We start from the raw sequence: 17,385 nt of genomic DNA on the forward strand, positions 1-17,385 counted from the left end.
CGCTGCGGTGCGCTTGTGGAAAAAGACGCCACCCTTCTGGACGTAGTCACAGGAGTCCTGTAAGACAGATGCGGGGTGGCTGACCCAGCATCAGCCGTCAGTTATGTGAAGGGTGATCATGCGTTCTCCACAGCCGTTGAAGGCAGGACAAGCAGCAATGGGCTTTGGCTGAGGCCAGGCAGAGCCAGGTTAGATCTTAGGAAAACTTGCCAACTTGCAGGGCAGTTACGTGCCGGGCTCGGCTTCCCTCAGAGGCTGTGGACTCCCCACCTTTGGGGAATGTTCAGTCAAGGCCAGTCTAGGTAACTGAGCCCTGCCTTGCACGCTTGAGGTCCCTGCCTGCCCGATGCTGCTCGGCTTCTAAGGTAGTGAAAACAGCAAGAACGAGAAAAGGGGGCAGGGAATGGAGACGGAGAAAGAGGAAGACGCTGGCCCAAGTGGAGGGCCAGAGCCGGGGATGAGAATCAGGTGTCGTAAGGGTGGCTTCACCGCTCTACCCACTACACTACCCTGCCCCTGCGGGGTTATTTATATCCCCCGTGGGGCAGACAGGTAGCTAAGATGCAGAGAAAGGCGCCTGCGGGAATTTTCATTTATCTCGTGGCTTTGCCCAAGGCAACCCAGCAAGTCCGGGGCAGACTGGGAACCCTGGTCGTCTCCCCCTCGCCCTGCCTGTGTTCCACCCAGACAGTTCTCTCCCTACCCCCAGCCTGCCTGCTGAACGCGCCCTGCCCGAGATTTAAGAGCAGTTCCTTCTTGCTGCTGCGTATTTCCGAAAAAAAGCACATTGCCTGCGTTTCCTAGAAGAAAAGAAGGAAGCCGTCAGAGAAAATCTGGTTCCTGTTCTTTGTGCCACCAAGAAGTTGCTCATCTCTCCAGCCAGCTGCACAAAGTCCAACCAGGCCTGGGAAGGAACGTGCCTGTCACTCATCAGCCAAACAAATACGCACACGGGATTCCTGCAAAGCGCAGAGACGAGCTGCCAATGGACGGCAGACAGAGGTCTCCACTGATGGCCAGAATCTGATTACAGAAGCTACAGGCCTGTTTCTCAGGCTGGACCCTGGTCCTTCTCCATGGTTGGTGGGCTAATTCTGCAACTCTGCCCCCAGCATGGAGCAAAGCCAGGGACGCGGCTGGAGCACAATGCATTATGGATGTTCTCAGCCCCCCTGCGGTTCCCGGGAAATGTGTGGTAAACGGTTAGAGCAGCCTTGGGGCTGCACTCGCTTACACTGGGCACTCAGAGTTAGCTGACAGCCCATCCCCTAGGGCAGGAACAGAGCAGCTGAGCTATGGGGTTGCAAGCTGTGCGGTTGGAGGTGCCTGGTAGGTTCTGGGTCTGACTGCCGCCAGGCGAAGGAGCCATGGATGGGGAGTAGGTATGAAATCTGCTCAGCAGAACCTCTCCTCGTAGGAGCAAAGCTCAAAGGCTGCCCATTTCCACAGTGGCTGCCGGGCTGAGGGCCTGAGGCAGGCTCCCCTCGAGATGCACCAGGATGGAGCTGTGAGGGGTAACCGGCAGCTTGACCCCACATCTGCCACGAGCTAAAGAAAGCCTGAGGGCAGAGCGAGAACACAACTGCCTGTCTTTGCCAGCTGGGCACCACTTCGGGCTATATCTGCATCCTCCCCGATCTAAGCAAAGCTCAGCACTGAGACCCGTGGATGGGACCACAGCCAGTGCAGTGGTGGCGGTGAATGTGGGCCCAGAGGCGTCGGTTGGGACAAAACAGATAACAGCTCAGGGCTCCTGTTCACCCCTCCCCAGAGATGGCTGCAGCTCAGCGGCATCAGCTCAGCCCTTGCAGAGCCTACAGGATGGAAAAGGGTCCCAGCTCTTGCACTCGTTCGCCCTCCTGGTCCCGTCACTTTGCCTCGGGAAATAACCCACTCGCCAAGTGCAAAGGCCACCTTGGAAGAATGTTACTTAGAAAAACCCTTCCAGAGGCCTTACAAGTCCAAGGAGACCTCACTGGTGGGGCAAGTTATGACCACGCTGCCCGAGTGTTCGCGGGACAGACAGACCGGTCCGGGTGGGGCGCACGAGCCACTCATGATGGGGCAGCCCCCTGCGTATGTGGCTCAAAGCACTTTATCATTTCAAGCCTATCCCTAAGGCAGGGCTCGCGGCGACAATACCCGGCTCCTCTCTAGAGCTCTCCTCCAGTTGGTCTCCAAGCACTCTGCCAGTGAGGTGCCACTGTCCCCATTTTACTGATGGGGAAATGGAGGCAGAGGGTGGGGAAGTGACCTACCCAAGGCATCCCAGTAAGTCGGTAGCAGAGCTGGGAACAGAAGCCAGGTCTCCTGAGTCCTAAGCCAGAGCGCTATCCACTAGGCCATGCTGCCCGCCTCCTGTGAGATGCTCCATGCAGCTCCGTGTGGTGGTATACAGGTACCACCACCAACACAAGGTCCCCTCCTAGCTCCGCCCACGTACCCCGTCTTCCCGAACAATCGGAATCCGCCTGCTGTTACTCTCTCTCCTTTTCGCTTCCTGGCAAGCCAGCCTCCGCCGGACCAGCCGTCCGACCACTCCCGTAAAGTCCCCACAGCTCCACGCAGCTGCTCTGCAGCCAGGGGCCCGCCCAGCCTTTGTGGCTGGGGCACAGGGATGTGACGGACCCAAAACCAAACACACACAGCTGGGAAAGGCTATTTTGATTGGCCACAGGCTGTTCCTGGCACCAGGGAAGTCGACTCCTTTCCCCTCCAGTCCCATCCCGCACACAGAGCCCCTCTGAAACCTGCACATCAGAGACACAGATTCCAGCTAAGCCATCTCTGCCCCCCTGCACGCACACCCTCCCTGCCTCCCCGGGTCTGTCCCTGCCTCGCAGCTCTTTGCTCAAGAGATGCCCCCGGCCGGCACTTCTCACCAGCTGCAGGGGAACACAGCACAACCCATCCGAGCGATGCATCTCTGAAACGGGGCTGAGATCATCCAGGTTCCCACCCACGGGCGCACTCCTCCCCCTGCAGCAGCGCAAGCTACCAAAGCTTTCCCGTCGCCCATTCTCTGCAAACACCTGCCGCTTCTGGGCTGAGGGACGAGGCCCCACGTGGGCCTGGCTCTGTGCCCTGCTGAAAAGGGAGCAACCCCCGCCCGGTGCTGATGCAGCCGATACTCGACATCCCCAGCACCACCCCTAACACCAGCCCGCAGGATTTCAGCAACCCGGATAACGGGACAGCCCAAAGCGAAGGCCCCACGCGAATGATTCGGGCAGGAGGCACACAGCGCTGTGGACTCCGCTCCTTCGGCATAAACGGCTTTGGCTAAATCCTCCCTTTCCTCTCGTTTACTTCCCAGTGTCAGGACTGTCCCTACAGAGATGCAGGGCCTGGGTCAATCCCAGCACCCCAGCCACTGGCCCCGCCCCTCCTTTGCCTTAGCTCCACCCCTACCCCGCCCCTTCCCAAGCCCCGCCCCTCCTGCCACCAAAGCACAAAGCCCCCTCCCTTGAGCAATGTGAGCCAGGGATTCTGGGGGGGCTTGGTGCAGGGTGGAAGCAGAGGTTAGGCCCCCACATTCACCCGGGCTGGGGCGCTCCGATTCCCACGGCCACAGAGAAGCAGCATGCAATGGGGTGGGAGACGGGTGGCAGAGCGGAGTGGGCTGCCAGGTTGCTCTGGCTCCCCAGGGAATCCCCCAGGCCACCCTGGGCTCCGTCCACAGGACAGCTAGGGCAGACACCTTGCCACCCCCAAACATGGGCTGGGGCCGGCCAGCCTCTGCCCAATGCACAGCAAGAAAAAAAAAAGTGTCAGTGTGACACCCCGAGGCATCTGTGTGGCAGCAGGTCCCCTCAAATCACGGGGCCTTTCAGAAGCACACGCCTGGGCTACCGGGAAGAACAACGGCTCCTACAGAACAGACGGTTTACACTCCTAGAAACTCCCTGCGTCCTCACACCTCTGCACGGCCAGACCTGGTGAGTGAACAGCTCACCAGAAAGAAAACGAGCAAGGTAGGAAACTCCCACGTTGGCTAGAAGGAGCGGGCAGCAGAAAAACGTAACCGCGGCCACACGATGGATAGGAAACAAAGCGATACCTACATATATCGGGGAACTCGTCAGATCCGTCCGGACAGTCCTTCTCTCCATCGCATCTCCAGCCCTTAGAGATGCACGTAACCTGATCTCTGCAGGCAAACTGCTTGGGGCTGCAGGTCTTCGGGGCTAGGTCAGAGAAGAAATAAGACAATGTTAAACGTGGTGCGTTTCTTCCCAAGACAAGTCATTACAAGACATTCACGCTGAATTGGATCTGGTTTTTTTAAATGTCTGAGCGGCGGGGTCCATCTGTCTCGCCCTGAAGGAAAGAGGAGAAATTAAAGAGCGGCATTAATTACAGGAGCTGGGATCCTCGATGCATTAGCAGATTTTAAAGACCATTTAACTCAGATAAATTAGCGCTTGGGAGCCACAGGCGGTTTATTTTTTACGCTAGAGAATGAAAACAAAGTTTAAATCATCCAGCTGCGCCCAAACAGGAAGGACCTCTCTTAAAATCGCATGGAGAACGCAGCTGGTGACATCCCGCTAGCTGGCTGGTGATCTCATATGCTAGAACGCAATTCGCTCTCCAAGAAGCCCTCGCACGCCCGCGCACACACTCTCCATCGCTACACACATACGCCAGCCTGGGGCCTTTGCAGCTGAAATCCCACAGCGGGTTCCTGAGACTCCTCAGCTCTATTCCTGGCTCCACTGCTTACCCACAGTGTGACCTCGCACAAGGATTTCCCAGCCCCGTGCCTCAGCTTCCCCCCCGTAAAAGGGCTCACTTGTACTGCAGGGACACCTCAAGGCATCATCTCAGCCCACGGCCTATTCGACCAGGCCCTGGACGGACATCGAGCGAGATAAGACAAAAGGTGTGAGGGGGAAACTGAGGCACGGGGCAGGAAAGCAACGCGCCCAGGGTCACGCCGCAGGCAGGGCTGGGGTACGGAACCCAGGAGTCCAGACTTCCCATGGGGAACCACCCACCAGACCAGACGGTCCACCCCATTCCATCTCAGGAAGCTACGGGGTGCATCACCATGGCAAAAGCCACCACAGGAGAGCCTGGACAGACCTCAAGCTCCATCCTTAGGCAAATGGGCTGCGTTGGGGGGGGAGGGGGTGCGGGATTCACCACAACTGGGGCGGGGAGTGGAGACTTCTCCCACCACCCCCCGACAACACCCAGAAGCAAACTAGCTCAGCCCCACACAGGGCAGAAATCTGGCCCTCTCCCTCCACCCACCCCCCCACCCACACCCACCCCCTCTAGGTCCCCTGTCCCCAATGGGAGGGGACTACGAGCTGATCCTCCAGCACCCAGCCATCTTTGGGATGAGAGCCGCAGCCCCCGGAGATGCGTCTGGATCCACCTGTAGGCCAGCGCCTGCGCCTGAGGGGTTCACAAACCCCCCAGGGGAGGGAAATTCCACCACCCGCTTCTACTGATGGGGCCTGAGCCATGACCACACCACAGCCCAGCTCCCGAGACACCTAAGTCAACGGGAGTTTGGCCCTCAGCATCTACCTGATTTACGGTCCCAGAGGAAGACCAAGGCCAGCCGACATCCCCAGGTGGCCAGACCTCCACCCCAGTGGTAGAAGGGGGCGGCCGCTGGCCAGCCGCAGGGACTCCCAACCAGGAGCAGAGCCGCCGTAATAAACGTTTGGGAACGACTTGCTCAGTTTCACATGGACGTGCCGGGAGACAGCCAGGCCTCCCTGGGGGCCGCGTATTTCTTTGGGACGCGGATGAGCGACTGGCTGGCGGTATTTTCAAAGCATTTAAAGGCACGAGGGACCGGTAGGATAATCCAGTCAGAGCCCTGGTGCGATGCAGCTGGAGGACGGGGGGGTGTTTTTCAGGTTAGGCGGGTCTGTGCTAATTCCCGCCGCGTAAAGGGCTCTCTCGTTCCAGAGAGCACCATGCACAGCGGAAAAGCAGCTCTCGGCGAACTGCTGCCCAGGGACTGCAGCTCGGAGCTGGTTTAAAAATAAAGAGAGGACAAAAAAAAGCAGCAAACAATTAGCAACTCATTCACGTAAATAAAAAGGCGAGAGAAGGAGAGAGAGAGAGAAACGCTGGGCTCAAAGCTGGGCGCCACAGCCGCAGTAAGGCAGGGTGGCAATTTCAAAGCCCTAATGGTGCACGGCCTTGCAGCTGCTCCTCGGCGCACGCACACGCAAGGGCCAGGCTGAGACGCCGGGGGTGGGGGGAGGGATGTGACCGGCAGCAGGTTGCCGATTCTCCCCATATTGTGGTATGAGCGGAGACGTTTGCCCTTTTCCTGGGAGTCCCCAGGTTCCGGCACCAGCTCAGCTCTCAGAGCTAGAAAAGACGACCCCAGCAGCTTCTGGTTGGAGGGGAAAAACCAGCAACGTGACCCGCAGGGGCTGCCGGGGTAACTGCAGGGCAGGGAGCTTCCCAGGAGACATGCTTCCAGCAGCAGTGCAGCCCTGTGGCTCGCCCTCTTCGGCCTAGGGGCTGGGTGTGGGTTAGGGTCTGAAGCCCAGCGGCCCCTCTGCTGTTCCTAGCCCGCTGGCTCCAGCCCCGCCTGCGCAGGATGGGGCCTGTAAGAAAGAGAGCCCTGCCCGTTAGCTATTTTGTCTCAGCTCACGTGACGGTTAAGCCAATCCCCCTGTTTTTGGGGCACTGCCTTGTTCCAGAACAGCCGGGGCTGGCAGGTCCACCCGCAAGTGATACACCACTAAACGGCTCCCCCTCACGTCAACTGCACACGCCTGAGTTGACTCAGCTCAGCCACAGCCTCCTGCTTTCAGCCGTGCAAGGCCCCGGTTCGGTCCCTGGGGCTGGGCAGGACCAAGGCCTGAATTATTTCCCTCCTAGCCCCACAGCGAGAAAGGGAGAGACTCGGGCTTTCCTTCTGGAGCCCAGCGCTCAAAGCGGGAGAGGAGACAGCGGAGGGAGCTGGATCCTGCGAGGCTCACCGGAGTTAGCAGCGCAGGGGAAGGTCTCTGGGACAGGGACGCTGTCTCTGGAGGCACTACGAAAGGACACAGTGGGGCTGACTCGGTCCAGGCCAAGTAAGGAGTCAGCAGCACCGCCGGGAACAAAATCACGCTCTCCCAGTGCGGCGCCTGCGTGCCCCCAAATGGTGCCACAGCGTTTTCCAGCCAGGAGAGCCGGGCACGACTGCAGCACGTTGCAGCGGGCAGACTGTGGGGCTAGCGGCACAGGCGATGAAGAGGAGCGAGGAGGACGCCCAGAGGCGTGAGGGACTCAGGGAGAAAGGGCCTCTGCTCTCCCCGACTGGCACACGTGAGCCAGGGAAGTTTGAAACAACTAACAATGCCGGGCTGTGCAAGACACGTGGTCCCCCAAGTTCCAGCGCAACCCTTCTTCCCCAGAGGGAATTTCACCCTCCTACGGCTCCCGCCCGCTGCATCCTCCCCTGTGCCCGTCTCCAGGGCAATTACCGTTGGGAAGCGAGACTGATGCAGTTGCTCTGGGTGATGTGACTCATTGGCTGCCACATTTAACGACCGTGCCATCGCCTCGTGCTCCCAACGGGTGGGGGGATGGGGGCAGCACGGTCCGTCCTTCCCCCTCTGGCTGCTGCCGCAAAGACGTAGCCGCAGGGACCACCTGGCCCTCCCCGCGCAGGGCTGGGCAACCACAGGGCTGCCGGGAGCAGCAGCAGGGAGGGGCTGAGGGGGATGGAACATAAATCTGTCACTGCCACAAGACCGGAAAATTGAAAAGTCAATCGGCCCGGGCTGAAAGGAAACTCTTCCGCACCACGCAGCAGCCACGGGTGTGCCAGTCGCCTGTCCTGGGGGCTACGGCCAATGAGCTCTTAGCGGGTTAAACGAGCCCAGTACGGAATACGAGTGTCCGCACGGAGTTCGGGGGAACGCTTCGGCGGCCAGACTGGGTCACCCCAAAACTACTTCTGGCTCAGCCCCCGGCCCTTCCACAGCGGCCAACGCCAGGTGCGTCACAGAGAGCCACTGGCACAGGGCAGTTCCCCTGGCATCTCGTCCCAGCTGGCAGGAGTTGGAGGTTTAGGAACATTGGGAGCATGGGGCTGCGTCCCTAAATCTCTTGGCTACCAGCCACGGACGGACTCCTCCTCCATGAACTTATCCCATTCCGTTTTGAACCCTGTTACATCCACAGCCTGCCGCAGCAGCCAATTCCAGGCAGGCTGAGCGGGTGCTGGCTGAAGAAGTCCCTTCCTTCGGTTTTTAAACCTGCTACTTCGTAAATTCACCAGGCGACCCTCCGTTTCCTTATTTCCCCTCATTCCGGAGTCACTCCCAGGCGGAGACAAGCCACAGTCAGACCACAGAAGCCCTGGATTCTGGCAAAGCTCCCCATTTACCAGCATTCAGAGGGAGCAGAGGAAGGGGCGTGGGAGAAGTGATCTCCTCAGGTCCCTTCTGGCCCGTCTATCATCACCCAAAGCAAGTTGGACAAGGGACATGCAGCCTCATGCTTGTCAGGTTGGAGCTCTTTGGGGCTCTGCGTTCATGTACCACTGAGAGCAGGTTCCTCTCCCATGACTGCGCGTTAGCCCTGTAAGCGGCAAGACTCCAGGTTTCAGGGTCCTCTCTAACTAGGGATTCGAGGGAGACTTTGAGGGGAGCCTGACCACCCCTTGGGAGAGCCCTGCCCACTGCAGGTTTCTTGACACCTTTCTCTGGAGCATCTCAGGCTACCATGGCTGGAAAGACACTCCAGGAGCGGACGGACCTTGGCTTTGAAGTGGTTTGCAAAACCTTATGGAAGAAGCACCACCCTCAATGGAAAACCCCAGCCAGAGAGAGCCGGCTTGCTGGATCAGAACCAACGGCCACCTGGAGTCCATCATCCTGCCTGACAGTCACCAGCAGCAGACGCTCCAGAGGCAGGAACCCGGGAAGAGGCAATTCGGGGACAAGCGGCCCAGAGGGACAGCTCGCTCCTGAGCCCTGGAGTGGGAGCGCAGGCTGTGCCCTGAAGCAGGGGAGTTAGTAATCCGGCCATAACTCTGGATTACTGTTCTAACTCCAGATAGTCTTGCGCCCATACAAAGCTGGTGCCCTGGTCTCAGGCTCCCCATTCCCCTCTGCACCCCTCGCTCACAACCCAAAAGCTAAGGGGGCAGGAAATCCCCAGCCAGAGAAGGTTGAAATCCACAGCATGCACCAACGGGCCGCTCTGCAGCAGCTGCCAGGGGCCTCCCGAGGCCCAGCTTTCTACAGGCTCCGGGTACGTTCTCACTGAGCTCGTTTATGCGGCACAACAGACTCCAGCCATGTTCCCTCTAATTTTTGCCATCCATGGGCTGAATAAATTGTGTGATGTGCAGGTAAGCATGGACGTGCACGACCAGTAGAAACACACGCTACCCACTGTAGGTGGCTGCAGGCCCTCTGCTGATCGGCTGGGCAGAACCTGAAACTCTCCTGGGAAGCTGCTTACAGGGAACACTGGACATGAGTCCTGGAACAGAGGTGGTCACAAGCAACATGCAGACATCCCCCTCTTTCAGGACCATGCACCTGAACGCCAGGAAGCAACTCCGCCCTGTGAGCCAGGCGCAAGCAGGATTACCGCAGAGGGACGGCACCGCCAGAAAGAAACTGCAGTAGGAAAGTGACACATTGCGCCACCCCAAAGCCTGAGCACGGCCTCCGCAGGAAGAAACCGCACTCGTAAGGCAGGGGGGTGACAGTGCCCCCGATGACTCCTCCCACCACAAAACCTAGTGTTTCGTAGATGCAGCACCCCGGATCAACACTTGGGCTGGGAACCCTTGTTTCCTCCTTCTGGGAGAGAGGATCCAAGCGGAGAAAAGGGCTTCTCCCAGCTGCGAGAAATTGCGGCGTGCATGGTACTTGAAGGCTAAAAGGTACTCACTGTCCACGGTTGCATTTCAACCCAGCTGCAGTGTGAAAACTGAGAGCCTGGCTCACCGATGCATTTCACTTGGGCTGAAGGTCATTTCAGCCACTCACACCACGCCCTGTGTTTCTGAAAGGTGGTCCCAGCGTGGCAGCCTGGGCAGCTTTGCAGACAAAACCCAAGTCACCGAGACATTTTGGGGCAGCAAATAGAGATTGCATCTCTCTTCACTTCTCAAACTTCTTGGGAAGCAGTGACACTTTTTGTTTGTTTGCTGGATGTGCTTGGGGGGCCAAAGATGGCCCAGAAATAGGAACGGCGAGGCCCCAGGTGGACAATCGCAGAAGGTGCCCACTGAAAGACCCTTTACAATGGCCCACGCTTTTCCCTTCAGCACCGGCAGAGGCGGCACTGGGAGGAGGATAAAGGGCCCTTCATGCAGGGTACAATGGCCGGCCCGTTCAGCCGGGCCAGTACAGCTGCACGGAAACCATTTGCCTCTTTAGCAGTCACCAGCCGTTCTGCCGCAAATAAAGGGGGAGCGACTGTTCTGGCGGGAGAGAAAGCCCCTTCTGCTCTAACGGCGGGACACAGCCGGCGGGTGACCAGAGAAATGAAGAGCCTCCATCGAGGCCATGGAGAGGCAGCGTAGTCTAAGGGGTGGGGCACAAGACAGGCCCTTGGGAGATCCGGGTTCCAAGCCCCTCTCTGCCGCTCACCTCCGACAAGGTGCTTCTGTGCCTTGGTTCCTCTACCCGCCAGGATCTGCCTCAAAACCAGGGGCTCTGATCACAGCTCCGGCACACTATGGTGACCCGTGCAATAGCCCACCAGTGCACACAAGGAAAGGGCCGTCACGGTGGGGGAGCAACAGGTTTTGGATGCCGGGGGGGCACTCCAGGAATTTGGTAAGTGGTCAAGGGCCGCGTTCTTCCATGATATCAATGGAAGAGGTGCAGGGTCGGGCGGGGCGGGAGCAGGGGAGGATTCTGACCTGGGGCAGGGAATTGGGGTGCAGGGTGTGGGGAGCAGGATGCAGAAGACTGGGGGTTACCAGGTGCAGGCTCTGGCTGGGAGGCACTTACCTTAAGCGGCTCCTAGCCAGTGGCCCCCAGCTGCGGGGGCCATGCGTTGTCTGCATGCCAGGTGCCACTTGGAGCGGGGGAGAGGGGGCCCTCTGAGTGCCGGGGGCAGACGGCAACACGCACAGCACCGGCCACGGGGTGCACAGAGACACACGTGGCCCCTGAAGCCGGCCACTTTCAGCAGCCTGTGGGGGCAGAGCAGGGCAGGGCGCCTGCCTGAGGCTGCTCTGGGCCGAATCCAGCAGTGGGGCGAGACATATTTTTCCCACCCCTGGACTAGAACATCTAAGTTGGTCCTTAGCTTGGAAGCTCTTTGGGGGCAAGGGCTGCCAGTTTGTTCCCCGTTCCGGCAGCGCTGGCCCGAAGGGCGCCCTGGCCCGTGACTCTCCGAATCCCCCACTACGGTGCAGCTCTTCCGCCGAGGATAAGTCGGACAGGGTCCGGATTCGATTTGCACCACCCCAGGCACCCACCTGCGCACACGCTCAACCCCAGCCCACCACCTTCCTAAGGAGGACAAAGATACTGATTTGCTACAACCACGCAGCTTTTGCGCAACGCATGAAACTGACACAGGCCGCAACCGCAGTCCGGCACAGACGCCGCGGTGCTGGAGGCCGGTTTACACACCCAGGGAGGGTTTGGCGTAAACAAGGGTCAACGTCTGGCTTAAGCACATCTTGCTGCCTTCCTCATTCCCGCTCAGTCGTCCTCTGCAGGGAGGGAGCGGGTTTCGTCTCTGCAAAGGAAACGGCCCTAGCAATAAAGATCGCCTGGAATGAGCGTGATTTGCAAACCAGATGTTCTCCGGGGGAGGGATAGCAGTGAAACGAACCAACGCCACATTCCTGATGGGGTTTGGGTTGAGGTTTTGGTCCTTTTTTCTCCCCTCCTTCCCTTTTTGCACAAGGGCACATGAGCCAGCGCTTTGGAAGGCTGCTCTATGCCACATGGTCAAGGAAAAGCAGCTCCCTCCGAGGGAACTTGAGCAGTCTGGATGGAAACCCCCCACTCCATTTTACACCAGAGGGGTGGGAATCGGACAATCCCAAACGTCTGTTAAGACACCTCCCAGCTGAGTCCCCCAAGCCCCCTGCATTTCGGAACAACTCCTTTTCAAACTTCCAGGACAGATAACACTTTTCCTCTTTGGTCCGGCCATCTGTCCGCACGCTCACACAAACCGTCAGCCTTCACGCATTCATACTTCAGATCCTCACAGGCAGGACTTCCAAGTTTGGGCCAGGGCACAAAGGACATGTTTAAGGTCACATGGGAAGGGGACAGGAGGCGGGGGGAAGGTCTGGTGTGTTATTAACATACCAGTGGAATTGGAAAGACAGAATCAAGCGATTTTGTATTTTTTTTTTTTTTTTCCAAACCAACATTTTTGGGGCTTTCAACCCAGCTGAGCTTCACAGGGAGCTGCCTGCAACCGACAAGTTAAGGGCAAAGCGCTTTCTTTCCATCACATTGCAGCGGCACGTACACCAGCAAGCGTGGGGCGGCTTTAATGAACGCCATTGCTTAGGGGACTTCGCAGATCAATTGAGAAGGGCCCAAATCGCATCTGCTCCGTTTCTGTTTGATACCCCCCTCCACGCCCCCAGCCACTCGAGCTCAACAGCCGGCCTCTGATTCGGTTCAGCCGCTTCACTGACAAACGCTCTTTTTCACTTGCAGCCTCAGGTAGCCACGTTAGACCTGGGACAGAGATACAAGTGGGGGCAGACGAGCTTGTTTTCATTGCGCCAACTTCTCTTGGACCTTGTCTACACTAAGGATCAAAGTCGATCCCAGACGCACAATTCTACCCACGTGATTTGCCATCTGATGCATCAGGATCAACCTTCCTCCCTGGCTCACGCCGACGTCCCTCGCTCTACGCGTCAGCATGGGGTACCGGCTCGACGGCCGAGCCCAGAGAGATCGATTTTGCTGGGTCTTCACACATGCAACAAAATTGACCCCTGGAAGATCGAGGGCAGCGTGCTGACCGCTCCGTAAGCACAGACGCACTCTTTGTGAAAGACACAAGCTTTCCAGTGCCAGCAAGAGCTGACGTCCCTGGTATTACCCCAGATCAGCTGATTTAAATATTCTTTCGATGTTTATAATAAACTCCAGGAAAATCTCACCTTCAGCCTTGCAAAAGCAAACCAGAAACCTGGACTTCACCCCTTTACTGGGCTGTTTGTGAGCATTGCCCTGTGACCACAGGACTTCGACGGCGCTGCTTTGTGAGTTTGTGGTATCAAAACTTAACTAAGCCTAAATTTAAGGCACACTGAAAAAGCTTTAAAGTCCTAAGAGCGTTTGTAACCCTGTCCCGTTCTCTCAGCCCTTTACGGTTTCACACCACAAAAATCACCTTTCAAGCCTGAAATCCTTCATGCTTCTGTCACAGGACACTGGGAGCTTCTGAAGGCAAGATCTGGCCTTTTACGTCCAACCCTGGCGTCAAGCATTTCTTTTCCAGAGACCTAACGCTGCCAGTCCCAAACATTCAAGCAGTATGAGTCACGCCACACCCGCAATGGGTTGCCTGGGTTGGTCACGAAACTTTTTTTCTTCTTCTTCCTTTAAAAATGAAAGTTTTTTTTCTCTTTCCTGGGCACGGGAAGTAGTTCCACCTTCTGGGTTCTCCCCACGGAAGGGTCAGATTTTCACACGATCAGGTGGAAGAGAGAACACTAGAATCTTGCTTTTTCAAAAAGCGGCTGACAGTCAATCGAATGACTCCAGGAATCAAGGCTTTTAAATCACAAGGCCTGCAATGGAAAGCGCCTAACTCGGACAAGGATTGAGTTCTTGCCTCCGCGCGGTTCAAACTTCTGTAAAACCGCCGTGGCGTTAACTGACCCGCCGGTCAAGGCAAAATTGTTGCTTTGTAAAACAAGGCAAACTAGCGGGGCATTTTCAGTCCTGCAGGCTGCCTCCTGGGCTCCAAACTGGAAAGTTTGTTTTGATTTTTTTTTTTTTTTTAAAAAAACGATAAGATTTCGGCACATTCCACACGCAACATTTTTGCCATTCTTACATCCGGCTCCCGGGATTGGCACATTCAGACCGGCCCAGCTCTCTGCGAGCAACTGTTTCCATGAATGAGGCGCTGTTAACACTCGGAATTATTCCCTTTTGCAAAAGCCACAGGCATTTGTGCTGTTTGTAGCTGTATTTCAGTGGCGGGGTGGGACAGGGCTGTTTCAATTACAAAGTAAATATTGACCTTAACATACACACTTTTTTCCTTGCCCTTTTTCCTTTCATGTCAGCCGGCTGCCTGTAAACCGCAGGGCATAAACTCATAAAAAAAACCCTAAATGCTGGTGAGCAGTAAAGGCATCCACAGCTTTGCAGGGGGAAAAAAACTGTACTGATCTGGAAGCTCGACACCGCTCCTAAGAACCACGCATGTCTTTGCTGCTAGTGAGACGCAGCTGGAAGTTCCAGATGAGGAACAACAAACAGGAAAGAATCTCTGAATGCCTTTCCAGGGCCCCGCCCCCAGTTGCATTTATCTTACTTTTTTCCTGACTCAGAGAACCGCAAGACGTTAGAACCCAGGGCTGGCAGAGCCTCCGCCGAGGCCCTTGAGAACATTTCTTTCCGCGGCCCAGAAAGGACACAGCTGCATCGTCCCAGCCGCCCGCTTCTGTTTATCGTCTGCAGCTGTTGGCCAAACAGGGGGAGAGGTTCGCCCGATGTCTCTGGGCCTTATCCCTCTCTCGGCTCCAACGTGACAGCTTCCCCATCAGCCACCCACAGCAAGGCTGTCCCAGGAAGTAGCCTTCCCTACCAGCAGTCCCTGTAAGCTGAGGTGCTGTGCAGGAGAGATTCAGGTGCTGCCCAGGTGATTAGCAGAGCGCCCCTAGCCGGCAGCCTGTGTTTCTATGGGTGGTGCACATCTACAGGCATTGGTGCACACAAAATTTATTCCACACTGACAAAAAAAAATAGTGGGAACCCTGCTCACTTTCCATTCCCAAACGTGGGAAGAAAGCAACTCCCTGGCAGGCAGTGCCACCCAGCACCCTGGCTGGAACGGACAAGTTCCTCTCCCCTGCGGCCTCTTGTCCATTTGGATTGAAAACTGCAGGGCAGGTCCTGTCTGTGCAGCGCCTGGCACGAAGGGACCCCAGGACAGAGACGCAAGTGGTGGGAGATGAGCTCGTTTTCATTGCGCCGACTTCTCTTGGGCCTGGTCTACGCTAGGGATCAAAGTCGATCGCAAATACGCAATTCTAGCCACGCGATTTGCCTTCCGACGTATCAGGATCGACCTTCTTCCCTGGTGTAGCCCAGGCCTCTGCGGGCTCACGCCGACGTCCCTCACTCTGTGCACCAGCGTGGAGTAGCAGGGTCGACAGCTGACCCCTGAGAGATCCATTTTGCCGGGTCTTCACACACGCAGCAGAATTGACCCCCAGAGGATCGCGTGCAGCGTACCGACCCCCGGCAAGCACAGAGCTGCCCTTGGTGAGAGACAGAAGCTTTCCAGTGCCACTGAACGCTTCATGGGCTATTTTGGCAATCGGGATCTTGCTTCATGGGTGCTACCCTGACAGGCGCCACTCCTGAAGAAAGCACCTCCCTTCCTAATCCCAGGTGAAGCAGCCAGCTGGGCAGGATCTAAGGGGGTTAAAAGCTTCCCGCAGACAGTCACACAGCCCCCGCTCTCTTCCCACCCCCTCCATTCTGCAGAAGCCTGGGCTGCACCAGGGAAGAAGGGCTATCCTGATACGTCAGACGGCAAATCGCGTGGCTAGAATCGCAAATGAAAACTTACATGGGAGCCGTTCGTAGGCGACTCAAAGGCAGCAGGAGCCGGGGCTGGGCAGGCTGGGATTCTCTCACCAGCTCTGATGACGGCCGGCTTGGGGACCGGGACAACTGTGCCGTGCCTCAGTTTCCCCTCTCATTGCAATCGGTTTAGGGACGGACTGGCACAGAGAGAGGCCATCACCTTGGCAACACACTATATTATATATATATATATATATATGGTGATACACCTATTGCGCAACTGGAAGGGACCAAGTCCCACCCTTGCCAGATTTTCTTTTTTTATTATTTTTAAATCCATTTGCCCCAGGTCCCTACACGCCCCCACCCCCCCCAAGAGCTGGGCTCACAACCCTGGGTTTAGCAGGCCAGTGCTCAAACCACTGAGCCATCTCTCCCTGCTCCCCCTTTCTATTTATACACCCACCTGGCACAACGGGGTGTAGAGTGCCGGGGCGGGGGGGAGGCTGTGAGGTGCTAATCCCCAATAAAAACAACGGACGCTGCCCCCGAGACCACACCTCTGGAGACAAAGATTGTACGGACAGGGGAACAGCCAGACAGCCCAGTAACAGGGGGCCATGCCAGGTGCGCCAGGGAGAATGAACAGAACAGGAAATCACCAGTGACCCATCCCCTGTGGCCCATTCCCAGCTTCTGGCCAACAGAGGCCAGGGACACCGGCCCTGATGGGCCTGTCCTCCACGCATTTCCCTAGCTCTTTTTTGAGCCCGGTTCTATTCTTGGCCCTCCCAGCACCCTCCAGCGAGGAGTTCCCCCAGCTGGCCACACACTGCGTGAAGACACCTCCTCGGGTTTGTTCTACCCCAGCCCCCTGTTCATTTCATTGGCTGCCCCCCAGCTCAGGGGCGGCCGACCCAAGGCTCTCCACTGCATGCGGCTCTTTGAACCAAGAAACGGGGCTCCGGCTCTGCGCATGCGCCCCCCACTTGGAGGGAGAAGCACGTGCTGGCGGCAGCCCCAGTGAGTCGTTGGCATTGGGTGGCAGCGGGAACGGGGGCGGGGGTGCCTGGCTCTGGGGGAGGGGAAGGCATTGAGCCACATGCTTTTATAGCTCTGTGGATGACATGGGTCTCTGCCCACGAAAGCTGATGCTCCAAAAAGTCTGTTCACCTGTAAGGTGCCCCAGGACTTCGCCCTGCTTCTGAGATACAGAGTAACACAGCTACCCCCTGATAAATGGGACCCAGGAGTCCTGACCTCCAGCTCCAGCCAGACCCCCACTCCCCAAGCCAGGGTCTGAATCCAGAAGTGCTATCTCCCACTCCCCCCACGACCACTGAACCCCACATCCCTCCCAGGAATCAGGCCTCTGGTTCCTCCTTTCACCCCCGAGGTCCAACCGGCTACACTCGCTGTGGGTGTTCGTGGGTGCCCATGGAGAAGGCACTGGGCTGGGAGCCAGGAGACGGCTCTCCCACCCCATGGCTTGCGACCCGGCGCATGCCGCACCCTCTCTGCACCTTTCTCCCCTCCCGCCCTTTGCCTGTTCAGACCATGAGCGCGGCGGGGCAGGGACTGGCTCTCACCACATCTCCGCAGCACCCAGCAAAAGCCAGGGAGCAAACTAGGTGGGAGCTTCTAGGCTGCACCCATCTGCACAACGACTGCACCCAAAAATCTCTCGTGG

The 17,385-nt window shown here is 57.5% G+C and overlaps 1 protein-coding gene across 1 annotated transcript in view; it reads right to left on the reverse strand.

Moving 5' to 3' along the window:
* The window catches only part of LRP1 (LDL receptor related protein 1), a 169,046-nt gene that overhangs the window by 125,813 nt on the left and 25,848 nt on the right, over positions 1–17,385 (reverse strand). The window contains exon 2 of the mRNA XM_074980191.1: positions 4,065–4,187. Within this exon, the coding sequence (XP_074836292.1) occupies positions 4,065–4,187 (123 nt within the window). The remainder of the gene's footprint in view (positions 1–4,064; positions 4,188–17,385) is intronic.

This window comes from Carettochelys insculpta, chromosome 29 (assembly GCF_033958435.1).
Source record: "Carettochelys insculpta isolate YL-2023 chromosome 29, ASM3395843v1, whole genome shotgun sequence".
NCBI classification, from domain to species: Eukaryota; Metazoa; Chordata; order Testudines; family Carettochelyidae; genus Carettochelys; species Carettochelys insculpta.